Source organism: Mus pahari, chromosome 20 (genome assembly GCF_900095145.1).
Source record: "Mus pahari chromosome 20, PAHARI_EIJ_v1.1, whole genome shotgun sequence".
Lineage (NCBI taxonomy): Eukaryota > Metazoa > Chordata > Mammalia > Rodentia > Muridae > Mus > Mus pahari.
Genome location: NC_034609.1, coordinates 40,375,257 through 40,388,296, shown reverse-complemented (window position 1 = coordinate 40,388,296; position 13,040 = coordinate 40,375,257). Strand labels below are relative to the sequence as shown.

General features: G+C 48.4%; 1 protein-coding gene across 1 annotated transcript in view; it reads right to left on the bottom strand.

Annotated features, from left to right (window-relative positions):
• The window catches only part of Gan (gigaxonin), a 53,275-nt gene extending 43,664 nt beyond the window's left edge, over nt 1–9,611 (bottom strand). Inside the window, exon 1 of the mRNA XM_021220495.2 lies at nt 9,287–9,611. Within this exon, the coding sequence (XP_021076154.1) occupies nt 9,287–9,453 (167 nt within the window). The 5' untranslated portion in view covers nt 9,454–9,611. The remainder of the gene's footprint in view (nt 1–9,286) is intronic.
• Nucleotides 9,612–13,040: the final 3,429 nt, after the last annotated feature.

The window sequence follows — 13,040 nt, the reverse complement described above, 5'->3', positions numbered from 1 at the left end:
CCTCCCCCTCCCTCTACTCTACCACCTCCTAATTCAGGGAAAGCACAACCTAATCTAGGAGCCCTGTGGCACCAGCATGCCCCTGGGACCACAGGCATGCGTGGGCCTCTGCTCTGCTCTGCCCCAACAGCTGGTCCTGACCCGCACCACTCCCCCCACCCCGCTCCTCAGCTTAGATGTCCCCTCCCTCGCAGGTACTCCTAACAGAGCAAGTTCCTTGAAGTGGTTCTCAAAGCACCCACCCCCTCCCTCTCTGCCATTACAGGACCGTGCACCATGGCTTCCCAGTGTATACTTCACAGGTGGCGGAACACGGCCTGCCTGGCTCAGGGCAAACACAAAAGGTTAGCAAGCCTGTTGTAGCATACCAGTCCGGAGTCTCTCTTGCCACTTAGGAATGGGTGCTCACTGTGCGGGAGGCCTCACAGAGATTTGTCAATGCTTACAGTGAGATTTCAGAAGTGTCTACCTCAGGAAACAAAAGTTTCCTCCCTCATTCCTGACCTCCGACCCCTCTCCTAGATGCTGGGACCACACTATGAAAAAAAATGAATACCTAAAATAGTTTTGACATCTTAGATACATGTTTATTTTTTCACTAGCTCCACGGAGGTAAAAAAATAAAGAGCAAGCCTAGAATTCCAGGAAACCGATCTTAGCGTTGACCCTGTTTAGTGAAAGGCAGTGAATAGCCACTCAAATGGCAAGAAGGGCGACCCTTGGGTGCCCTGGGAGGTCAGGGACCAGCACCCTGTAGCTGCCAAGACTTGGGATTACCTCCTGATGGGTGACTAGCCCTGTCTTCAGCCTCCTGGACAACTGACATGATACCACCAAGGCCCCTCCCCATTAACTGTACCAGATAAATGGCACAGGGCACTTCAGCAACTTTGGACAACACTCCCTCCCTAACTGTGACTGGCAGGAATGGGCCATCGGCACATGTGTGATGGCATTTGTGAAGAATGCTCTGGCCAAGACGGTGGTGAACACTGTCTGTGGGGCCCTTTCCTCCCACGAGGGGACAGCAGGAAGCATTGGTCTCCTGGCTCTTGGACTCCGCTGCAGGAGGGGCAGCATTTTACACCTCCACACCAATAGCGTGTGTTGCATGGCTTATGCAGAGGACAGACAGCGTTGGTATCTCTGCACAGCTGCTGAGTAGGCAGAAGAGCGCAGTGATGAGCCACACACCAGAGAGAAGTCCGGAAACTGCTGCTGGAGGTCGAAGAAGCCACACCAGGAAGGTTACACATTGTAATCCTGACACCCGAGACATGGCGGCCAAAGGATTCTAAATTTGAGGCTACTGTGGGCTCCAAAGCTGAGGTCCTGCCTAAAGGCAGAGAAGCAGGGGCTGGAAAGATGGCTCAGTGTTGACAATGTTAGTTGTTCTTCCAGAGGACAGTTCTAAGTCATTACCAAGTTGGGTGGCTCACAACCACCTGCAATCCAGCTCCAGAGGCTCCAAAAGATGTGCTCGTGTGCGCGCGCGTGCGTGCACACACACACACACAGAGAAAGAGGAAGGGAGGGAGAGAGGAAGGGAGGGAAGGAGAAAGGAAAAGATAGAGGGAGGGAGGGAGATCTTTAAAAACTCCATCAAACAGTCCTATACCAGCTCCCCTGAAGGAAAAGCTGGAGTACAGGTATGTTCCCTTTACTAGGAAACAGAAGCCCATACAGTGAGCCAGGGGTTCCTGCAGCCTCAGATTCTGTCTCTGAAGATGAAGCGGGACCTCAGCCTACAGAACACGGGGAAGATCCGAGCGAGTATCAGTGACTCCTCTCCAATTCTCACTGTTGCTTGAGACCGCGCTGTTAAAAACTTCTGTCCTCACCTGTCATTCTCCATGGGGCAGAAGAGAGGCACATCCAACCTCATGTCCTCAAGGTCGGGGACAGTACAGAGACTGGCCGACAAACAATTCAAGCGACAGAGGTTTGGGGATACCTTGAGCCCCACAGTACAGACAGTGTTCAATCTTTCAGAGGCACTGGCAGGTGTTTATGGTGAGTACTGATAAGACTAGAAATACACATTCCAAGGTGTATCAGCTTGTCAGCACTGAATCCTCTTTCGAGTTGTTCCTAAAAGACAGGGCAATGCTCCCAGGTAGAGAAGAACCAGAATAAAACCAGCATATTGGAGAGCTGGCCTCCATCAGCACGCAGCTCCAAACAGATACAAAACACGGCTCCCCTCCATGCTTCTTAGTTCAGCAGAGATGTAAACACCTGCCTGTCTATCTCCCACTTAGGCCACACACTGCCCAACAAGGCTCTGCAGAACTGAGTGTGTTCACACTGCACATCTCTGCAGTGCGTACGGGACTGTGAAGGGCAGTCCCACTGCACGTGCCTCCCTCTGCCCTTACAGGGCTTCTATTAGACTTCCCTTGGGGTTTTGTTTTTTGTTTCGTTTTGTTTTTATTTGTTTGCTTGTTTTTTGAGAGAGAGAGCATCTTACACTGAACCTGTAGTTCACCATTTCAGCTAGAGTGGCTTGCCAGCCAGCTCTGGGCATCCACCTGCCTCCACTAACTCTAGCACTGGGGTCACAAACATGTGTTGCCACACCCAGATTTTCTGTGGATGCTGGGGAATCTGAAGTCGGGTCCTCAGGCTTGCACAGCAAACACTTGTACCCACTGCACCACCCCAGCCCTTGGAGCTTGCTTGCTCACTGTTTTTTTTTCTATTTATCTGTCTGCCTGTCTGTCTTTCATCCCATCTTTCTCATGAAGGCTTTATTAAACTGTCTTACACAGCCACATATTGACTGGGCAAAATTCTTACTTCATCTATGTATTCTTTTTCTAGCATCGTTAACCAGAGGAAACCTAAGAATTCTTTTCTACGCTGGAGAGTGGAGAGCGAGAGATAAGGAGTCTGCATTTCCTTCACTCAGACCAGAAGTTAATCTTCCAGATTTACACATTTTCATACACATGAGCTATCTTAGGGATGGGACTTCAACTAAAGTTCATGGAGTTACAATATACATATATATTTGTATTGTGTCTACGTTTATCCCTGACCCGTATGAAATAAGACCACGGTCAGGCTTTGGAGATTTCAGATTTTTAGCCTGTATGTTTCCTACGCTCACTCTGTGACAATGTTGGACTTTTGTCACTGACTTCCACAGGCACTGGGAGGCAAACATCAGCCCATCATCATGTGGCCCGGTCACAGCCCAACTCTGTTCTGCAAGCACGAGGGTCGAGGGCTCTGCCGGGCACGTGCAGCCTTTGTCGACTGCTTTCCACCCTTTCCCTTTCAGGCTTCCCAGGGCTTAGAAGGCACAGAGCCATGGGAATCACTGAAGTTCACGGCTGTAACCGGAGCCTGCCATTTGTCACACCCCACACCCCCGCATCTCCGCCCTTAACCTAGAATCCTAACTTGCAAATTATTCACTTACATTATAGCTTCAGTACACAAAATGATAGCCTTTCTCCTTGGGAAGAATGAGGTAGCTCCCTGAGACTTGCCGCCTGCCACTCAAACCAAATGCCTCCTTATTTGTCTTAATTATGTTTTCTTTATGGAGTATAAAGAGCTTGCAGGTCCCTCATTGGCAGCATGAGATGAACTGATTAGCACTCTACACAATAGGTAATGTGGTTTTCACTTCTAAGGCTTCAGAGTCCCTATGTGGAAAAGCACTTTACTCGAATCCTAACTATAAAATGAGATTTACTGTAAAAATGATAAAGGAGACTGATGGGAAAATCCAAAATATAAGTAAAAGTCAAAGGAGTAAGGAGGGAAAGGGAGATGGACCAATCAGACGAGCAGCACCAATTACAGTGAGCTCCATCACCAAATAATACCGGAACTCCAGACAACACTACCCTCTCTGTCCCCGCAAGTCTAACAAGAACTGTATTGATTTGTTTCTTCATTTGAAACCTTCCTCTCTAATCAGGGCGCTCTGATAAGTGACACTCACTGTTGTACACAAACAAGTACATTTAAGCTGAGAAAATGAGACTTAAGGACGGCACCGGTTCAGGAAGGCTTAGTTTCCACAGAAGACCAGACCACAGCACGCTGGTGATCTGAAAGGAATCAGAAGGGAAGCGACACATTTTTCTTTAGAATTTTCCTTTTGAAATTTGAATTTTCCTTTTGAGAAACTCACATATGTATGGGGTTTAACCAAATAAGATGAAGAGCACTGCATTTTAAGAAGTTAAATGTGTTCATTTTAAATGTGTGCACATTCTTGTCCACACAGCAGAGTACGTGTGTCAAGATCAGACTCCAATTTTTAGGAGTCGGGGTCTCTCGTCCTACCACGTGTAGGTCCCAGAGATCAAACTCAGGTCACCAGGTTTGGCAGCAAGCGTCTTTACCTGCTGGGCGTTTTAAGAGACTTAACTCTAAGATCTTCAGGACAGCTGTACTGTTTCAAGCAATTGCTAGGAAAGTCTTAGAGTAGGCAGATAAAACCAAACAAGAACCAGACCCATTAGAAGATATAGACTCAATTTATTTCCTATCACTGTGAGGGCCTGACAAGAGATAGGTGCCAAGAGCCTCAAGGAGTGGTGCAGATTCAGACAGAGCCTTAGAATCCTGGTTCTTCAGAACCCTCCCAGAGACCACTCAGGAGCTGCTTCAAACTCTAAGCACAGGGAAAAGATGAAAATATCAAAGAAAACAAAAGACGGTTTGGAGAACATCACAGGACAATGCCTTTGGTTCATGGCAAGGACCGGAGTGGGTGTGGCTGCCTGAGGGAGTGGCTCAGCTTCAGGATAAAGGATGCAAAAGGTGGGTTAAAGTCTACTTAGTTACTTGTGTAAGTGAATCAAGAAAAGGGCACTGGGAGCTAACAATATGCTCTGTATATAGTGAACAACATTAGAGGATAGTACTTAAATCCCAGTGACACTAAATGTTCAGATATCCCTGAAATGAATGTTACCAATTTCTATGCTACTATGAAACTTGGCTCTCCAATAGAACTCATGTCAGCCTCCTTCAGCATTTTTCTCCACACTACTCATGAGTCAAATCTTAGATTTCAATGGCAAAACAGGATTGTCAATAATTAGGCCTGGAATGTACCCAAGTTAACAGTGTGAAACGAGAGCTCCTTATGACACAATGCTACTGGCTGCATTCATACAAAACACCCAACAAAGTCCTGCAGGGCAAGGGGGGGGGCTTCTCGGTATCAGTGTGTCTATGATGACATACACAGAACTAGAAAGAGACAACCCCTCTACTACACACATGAAAAGCAAAGGAAAGACCCTCACGGTTACATATTACACGGTCTTTAACACCATATGGTACAGTCAACTTCAACCAATAAGGAAACCAGGTCCTACAAAAGTTCAAGATGACCAGACTGCAAAGATGAGCATCTCACTGCACCTTCACTTGACCAACCAGAAAACAAATGGACAAAGCCATGCCCATTGCCAGCTGACTCATCAAAGGATTGAGGAAAAAAAATCTTGGGGAACTCTTTACTGTCCAGGACTGAATGCTAAACAGTATCATCACAGGTCCCAGAAATGTGTAAGTTCTGCAAAGTGCACACAGGACGAGGAACCTGGAAGAGCCACTTTAATGTCACTTCACAAGCACAGGAAGGTTTCCAAATCTCTGTCACCTGCATCATCCCCAAGAACAGCTGGAGAGGGAAGGGCAGAGCTCCCCTCAGGTCAGCGGGACAGGGCTGGATACAGAGAAGCCTCAGACAGAAAGCGAGGCAACCTGTGCAGTATTCCAAAGCAATTTCTTACACGCTCAAGGAGCCATTCCCTGGGGGAGTCAGAGTTGCTGAGAAAGGAAAGATGGGGAGCATCATAGCCACGAGCAGTCTTGTCATTTCTGAGAGTCACAGCTGCACTGAGGTCTAGCGTCCCCAGCAAGCTAAATGCCAGGCAGGACATTCCTATTTGCAGAGCTAAGTGATGCACAGATCATGGGAGGACCTGCTCATCCCCGTCCCCCCCCCAGCACCATGTCACTCTAACTTCAGAACACACAGGCTCAAACTCAGACCTTCTTCCACTGGCTATGAGGGATTTATTGCTGAAACTGAGTTTCCTGGCGTTTCCCCTTTTTACTGAAAATCTTTTTTTAACATGGCATGCTTGAAATTGGCTATTTATTGAGAGGACAAACACTAGAAGTACAAGAAAAGACTAAACCAGTAAGTTATACCACAAGACCTTTGAATAGTAAGTAGGAAATATGTCCACCATGTTGCCATCTTTCCTAGAGTAACAAAGTTGGGCTGGCGTCCTAGACTACACACCATTAGACCTCCTGTGACATTTATTCTATCTAGGGTAGGGCATAGAACAAACCCATACTTTAAAAACCTCACAGACCTAATTCATTTTGTTTCAATGCCATTTCAACAAAACTACACTTTAGAACTCCAATAGCACTGGTGTCAAAAGTTATTAAGCTGGGGACTGGAGAGATGGCTCCAGATGTAGCTATGAGCTCTGGCTGCTTTTCCAGGGAACACAGGTTCAGTTCCCAGAACCCATATGGCAGCTTATAATCATCTGTAACTTCAGAGGATTCAACATCCTCACCGACCTCTGCAGGCACTTCACACATGTGCACAGACACACATGCAGGCAAAACACCCATTCACACAAAATAAAAATAATTCCAAAAAATTTATCAAGATATATTGCATATATGAAATTATCCAAGAATAAAAATATTATAAAAATAAATAAAAAAGTAAGCTGTGTTTTTAAGTAGTAATTCAGATTACTTTGGAATACCCTTGAAATTGATCATCTAAAAATACCACAGGAATTTCAGTAGTCAAACTTAACACAATCTGTTAATAAAGAAAATTCAATTTATTGGTAAAATATTAACATTACTTTCTCTACCAGTTGCAAAAACTGGTTAAAAATGAAAATCAAAATGGCTCAGTCTATGACCATGTTGACAAGCATTTAAGTCAGTGGTCTGCAAGCTCCCTAAAGCTGCAATTCTTTAACACAGTCCTTCATGTTGTGGTGACCCACCCCTGCAACCATAAAATAGCTTTTGTTGCTACTTCACAACTCTAATTTTGTTACCATTATGAATCTCTACGTAAATTCAATATCTTCTTATGGTCTTAGGCAACCCCTGGGAAAGGGTCATTTGACCCCCAAAAACAACCCATAAAACAAGACTACTGATTTAAACGATAAAATACCCTTTAATCCCAGCACTCGGGAGGCAGAGGCAGGTGGATTTCTGAGTTTGAGGCCAGCCTGGTCTACAAAGTGAGTTCCAGGACAGCCAGGGCTATGCAGAGAAACCCTGTCTCAAAAAACCAAAAATAATTAACAATAATAATAAAATAATAAATTAAAAAAAAAAACCAATAAAATACTATAAGCCATCAAGAGTTGGTTTTATCCCAAGTACATCCAAATACAACCAATGTTGTCATCTGGAACAGTGGGAGCAGGACACTGCATGATAAACTTGGGAGTGGACTCCTAGTTCAACCACGAAGCACCAAGAGCCTCGACATCTAAGTTGGTAACATCCTCAGAGACACCATTTTTCTACTTGGAAACTGACAAGCCATGGCCCAAAGGAGATCTATCCTAACTGCTGGATAGACTTGCATGGAGAGCTGTTGAAGGTCTGAAGCTCATTACACATCTCTTTGTAGGTACCTCGGAGATTAAATGGCACAAAACCACACTGTGCCCTCATCTGTCATTTTAATGAGCAGGAGTCAAGACTAAGACATCCCCAACAACCCACGGCCAGGCAGGTAAGAGCCGAGACATAAGCAGATCTCCAGACGCCCCAGACCAGTGCTCTTCTCAACCAGTTCACATGGCAATACAACAGAGCCAAACCTCTGATGTCCACTGGGAAGCGAGGTAATCACTCATTCAACACATTTATTCTGGCACCAGGCACAGTCCCTCTAGGAAGGTCCCAGCAAGAAACAAAAGAAAAATCCTTGGCCTACGGACTTTACATGGTGGCTCCCGGAGATGAGCAAAATACAGGCTTTACTGCAGTGTAACTATCACAGAGAAAGATGGAGACAGCAAGTGTTTTAGGATGTGCAACTTCAGAGCCAGGTGCCATTTAAGGATCTGTAACAATACTGCATCCATTGTAGTTTTCCTAAGCATTTCCCAAACTGGGATTGCTCTGTTACGGGAAAGGTCTGGCCTGGAAATTCAATTTGATTGATTGTCTTAACCTCTGAACTGCCAGCTCTGAGCTGTCATATTGGTGATCTAAATTTCCTGTTAACAGACACCTGACCCCTAAGTCCACAAAGAGCCCAGTGTTATAAGGCCAGACTAGGCTAGTAGCCAGAAGTTTCAAGGGCACTTAGATTGTTTCTTGAGTTCGGACGTCTCCAAAAGCAAAGATTTAAGTACAGTGTATGTGTCGAGTTCTGCTGGAACAGAGCTCTAAGAAACGGCATACACACAATTTTCCATTTTCTGACCTGTCAATTCTAGTGACGTTGTCTATCATTAGTCTATATTTAACCAGCTTACTGGGCACTTTCTCTACCTTTTAGTACCACCCATCCCCCACCCCCCACCGATATTAAAAGAGCAACCCGGTGTGCCTGAAGGAAAGTTGCTAAAGAAAAGACAGGGGCCCATCTCACAAAATCTGATCCAATGCTATAAGCTTGGTCTCACTCAACCTTTTCATTAACCTAGTAAACTGGGCTAAGGTTTGCGTCGCTTAAGTTTTACAGTGCCCTCTTGGTGGTTACAATCGCTGGGTCCTCGGTGGTAACTGTAGCCAAAGAACGACCGCGGGTCTTCTCAAATTCGCAACAGTTTAGCCTGTCTGTAACAAGGGAGTGGCAAAGTGACAGTTGGGCTTGGGAGGGGGGTGGGGGCTTCCCACCGAGGTCTTACAGGGTTCTCCTGCCCACGCCGCGGGTGTTTGTTTTGGCTTCCCCCGCGTAAAACCTGGCCGGCCCACTGTGAGGTGACTCGGGAGGTAAAACTTCTGCGGGGCTCCGCGGGCCGGGCGGGGCCTGTCGGGGCGAAGGGGCGGCTCTTCCCCGAGCAGCCCCGCCCTGCTCGCGGGTGCGGGTCCAGGACGGCCTGTACACCGCGTTTGGGGCTTTTGTGGATCTCCCGGCGCACCGGGATCGGGGCGATCTCGGTGGGGAAAGGAGTCTCCGGGAGAGGCCCATGGGCGACCGAGGGGCGCGGCGGCAGAGCCACGGGAGGCGCAGGCGGCCAGGCCAGAGAGAGAGGGAGGGATGCGGAGGCGATGGGCGGCGGCGCCCGCTCACCTGATGTACGGGCTGGCCGCCGCCAGGATGTTCTTCTGCACCGGGATCTCCTCGCCGTCGAGGACCAGATGCGCGTCGCAGAAACGCGCCTCCTCCCGGAACGAGCTGAGCGCCCGCAGCAGACGCGCGGCGTGCTGAGGGTCGGACACAGCGCTGCCCTCGGCCATCGCGCCTCCCGCTCCTCCGCCGCCACCCGCCGCCACCCGGCCGGCCCGCCCGCCCGCCCGCCCGAATCCCGCGCGCGTCCCCACCGGCCACTCCTCGCGTCCGTCCGCCCGGACTGAGTGAAGCTCTGGAGTCAGAGCTGGAAGTTCAACAACGCGCCTGCGCCATCGGCAGCGCGTGCGGACGACGCCTTTAAGGAGCTGGGGCGTTGCGTCATCTCTCCGCGACGCCCCGCCCTACCCGCAGCAGCCAATTAGAAGGGCTGGACAGTGAGCGCCGGGCGCGCCCACGGGTTGTGCTCCGTGCGGGCGGAAGGGTTTAGCGGTTCCGCGGGATCCAGTTCCGAGTCTCGGCGATCCGAGTGCTCTCTGTGGAAGGGAGGGAGATGCAGAGTGGAGCCGAGGACTTATTATTCCTTTCCCGGGAGTTACGCCTCGCTACGTTCACGTGCATTAGTTCTGGGCAGAGCGCGGAGTTCCGCCAGAGGCGTTCACTGAAGACGTGGAAGTTGTTTTCCTCTTGCAGTTGGGGACCGGGAGCAATGGAAGGGTTTTAAATACCGCGGTAGGGGTAAGGTGTTCCGAACGTTACTAAGATCGGGGGTTTAAAGCAGATCGATGCCAAGATTAGATGGTGGCCTGGATGAGAGGACTCCGTGGTATATACCCTCCCCTCGGCCTCCGCACAAGAGTATTGTTGGGAAGGAGAGGGGCGTCCAGTTAATTGCATGGTTGCCATCCCTACCTTTTAGGGAAGAGAAAGTCTGAAATACTAGGGGGTATGAAGGCCAGATGTTCGAATGGTGGGAGCTAGACTTCCCACAGAGGCAGATCAAGGCTGTGGTGCTAAGAACCTCTGGGTGTGCTCACTCTGCAAGGCAAGCTTGGTATTGTCTGTGTCCCTGACAGTTGCAGAAAGTGCTTGGGAGTGGAGAAAGTAGCTACCATTTTGTGCAAACATTAGGTGCTCGAGGCTACAGAGAATTCGGTCTTACGAGGAACATTGGGGCAGCATTCAAGGTAAGGCAAGATGGGGTTTTCAGTGCATCAGCACAGCCTCCCGTAGACCAAAGGCCCTAAGGAAAGTCTTAGTTTTCATCTTGGAAGCAGCAAGGCTTTGGAGTCACTGATAGGAATCAGAGTATAAACTGTACTCAGGATAGGAGACTAGGTGAGGCAAGGAAGTCACTCATAGAAGATCGATACATTTCCAGTTTCCATTTCAAACACAGTATCTATAGCTGCAGTGATAAAAGTATCTAGAATCTAAACCAGGAGGTGGTGACACACGCCTTTAATCCCAGCACCGGGGAGGCAGAGGCAGGCAGGTCTCTGTGAGTTCCCGACCCACTGAGAGAGTTCCGGAACAGCCAGGGGCTACATAGAGAAACCCTGTCTTGAAAAAACGAAAGAGACACACCCCCCCCATCCAAAAAAAAATAAGCTGTGTCAAAACTAAGGTCTGGGAAAGCAGAATGAGTAGAACTAACAAGGGACTGTTAGTTACTAATTAGTAAGGCCTGTGGTGGGCTGTATTGTATATAGCCTCTGCATTTGTGCCTGTTGAGAAAATATAATAATAAAATAATGCAGGCCTGTTTTCGCATAGTGCATCTGGGCTAGGTCAACACTCTTTTGTTTAAGCAGTTGCCGTGTTTTGAACATTGCTCTGTAAGACGCTTTTTTTATCCATATGATTAGCAAACTTCCGCATATATTGTGGCCTGGCACGATTTCCAGATGCCAAGCCCTTGGTATCAGAGAACTTGGTACAAAGTGCTACTCACTTAGGGTTGGATGGCTGGAGGGTGGCATTTTATTCTATCTTTAAGTGTGAATATTAAATAAATGTTTCCTGGGTTGTATTTTGTTGTTGTTGTTGTTCTTGTGCATTTTCTCTCTATGGTGCTGCTGTTGAAAGTGGATGATGTGAGTGTGTATGTGTGTATGTGTGGGTGGGGGGTTGGTCTGTAGAGTGCTTGCTGTGCAACCATGAGGACCAGAGCTCTACATCCAGCACCCGTGAAAAGCCAGGCGCAGCAGTATGCACTCATGATCCTGCCTGGGGTCGGAGAAGGCACTGGGAGATGGGCAAGAACATCCCTGGGACTTGGTGGCCAGCCAGTTTAGTGAGAATCAGAACCCTAAGGACGCTGTTTCAAAAGCAATGTAGAAAGGTGGTTGAGGAAAGACACCTGATGTCAGCCTCCAGTGCCTTCAGATGCTTGCACTCTTACCCTTCCTCCATAACCTCCTCCCCCACCCCACCCCTGCCACAATGTGTATGCCTAGGAGAGCTTTACACAATGCAGGTATTTGATACGAATGCATTAGTTGGTTGTAATGGTGGTCTATTCTTCAAATGCCACAGCTTCCGAAATAAGCAGCTCTGATAACAGAGTGCTGGTCAGTGATCTGAGGATGGGAAGGTTCTCTGTCTCCACAGGAGCCCCTGGGAGTGAGTGTAGATCAGGCCGACTCTTCCTGGGAGGGATGAACTTGCAGTGTTTCCCTTGGAAAGGGACTCGATGAGTGCGGGAGAGGCTCCTAACAGTCCTTATCAGTCAGGAGGAAGGTGGCTACTGGCTGGTGCACCTGTGCCACAGGACACAACAGCACCTCCACTGTTTCCAGTCATCCCCATCACTCAGTGTGCTTGCTGAACTCTGAGTCACCCTTGAAACTCAGCTGGAACTCGACTGTCTGTAAGCCTCCTTGTCCTGCCTCCCAGGACAAGGTAGGCAAGTGCCTACTTCATCACACTGTGTTTTATTAATTTATTATGGTGCTGGGATCCAGCTCAAGGCTCCAACTCCCCATCCCTGCCGTTCTGGGCTCCTGGATTGCTTGCGTTAGTGATACACCTTCCTCCGTTGGCTGGTGAGCACTCCGGAGGAAGGGTGGCTGTTGGATGCACCATCCATACCTGAGCTGCCTGGTGCCTAGCAGATGCTCCCACCTCAAGCATTAGTTAGCAAATCAGGGTAAGAGTAGAGTGATGTAGGATGCTGAGCTGAAGAACACATTCCCTCAATGCCAACTGAGTGCCGGATGTGGTTAAGTGGTAGCAACTCATTCCACTTAACAGGGAAGAAAAACTCATGGGTCTGCAGCCAAGATCTGGCTTTAATCCCATCTCAAAAGATCATCAGAAAACCATCAGCTCCCTTTGGAGGGAGTTGATCCCACTGATGCTAGGCCCAAGGTAAAATGTATCCAGTTGAGTTCGGGTGTCCCTGAAGTATTCAGCCTGGTGCTAAGGGGTGGGAGGAGTCCTGGGGGCTGGAGGAACAACTCCCGGTCCCCAGAGAAGAGCAGTCCTGGCTGTGTCTTGGAATGCTTTGCAGCCGTTGTTGATGTTGCTCAAACCCATTTGTCCTTGATATTAATTCTGATCATTGAAGTTGTGTATATAATGTTATTGTTTCCCAGCATGCCATAGGTGTCAGATAGCAGTTATTGTGAAACAGGCCATCTGAGAGAGATCCCATACTGCCTGGCCGGTTTCAGTCTCTGTTGACAACACTGAATTCACAGCCTCCCTCCCCTCTCTCTTCTCTTCTCTCTCTCTCTCTCTCTCTCTCTCTCTC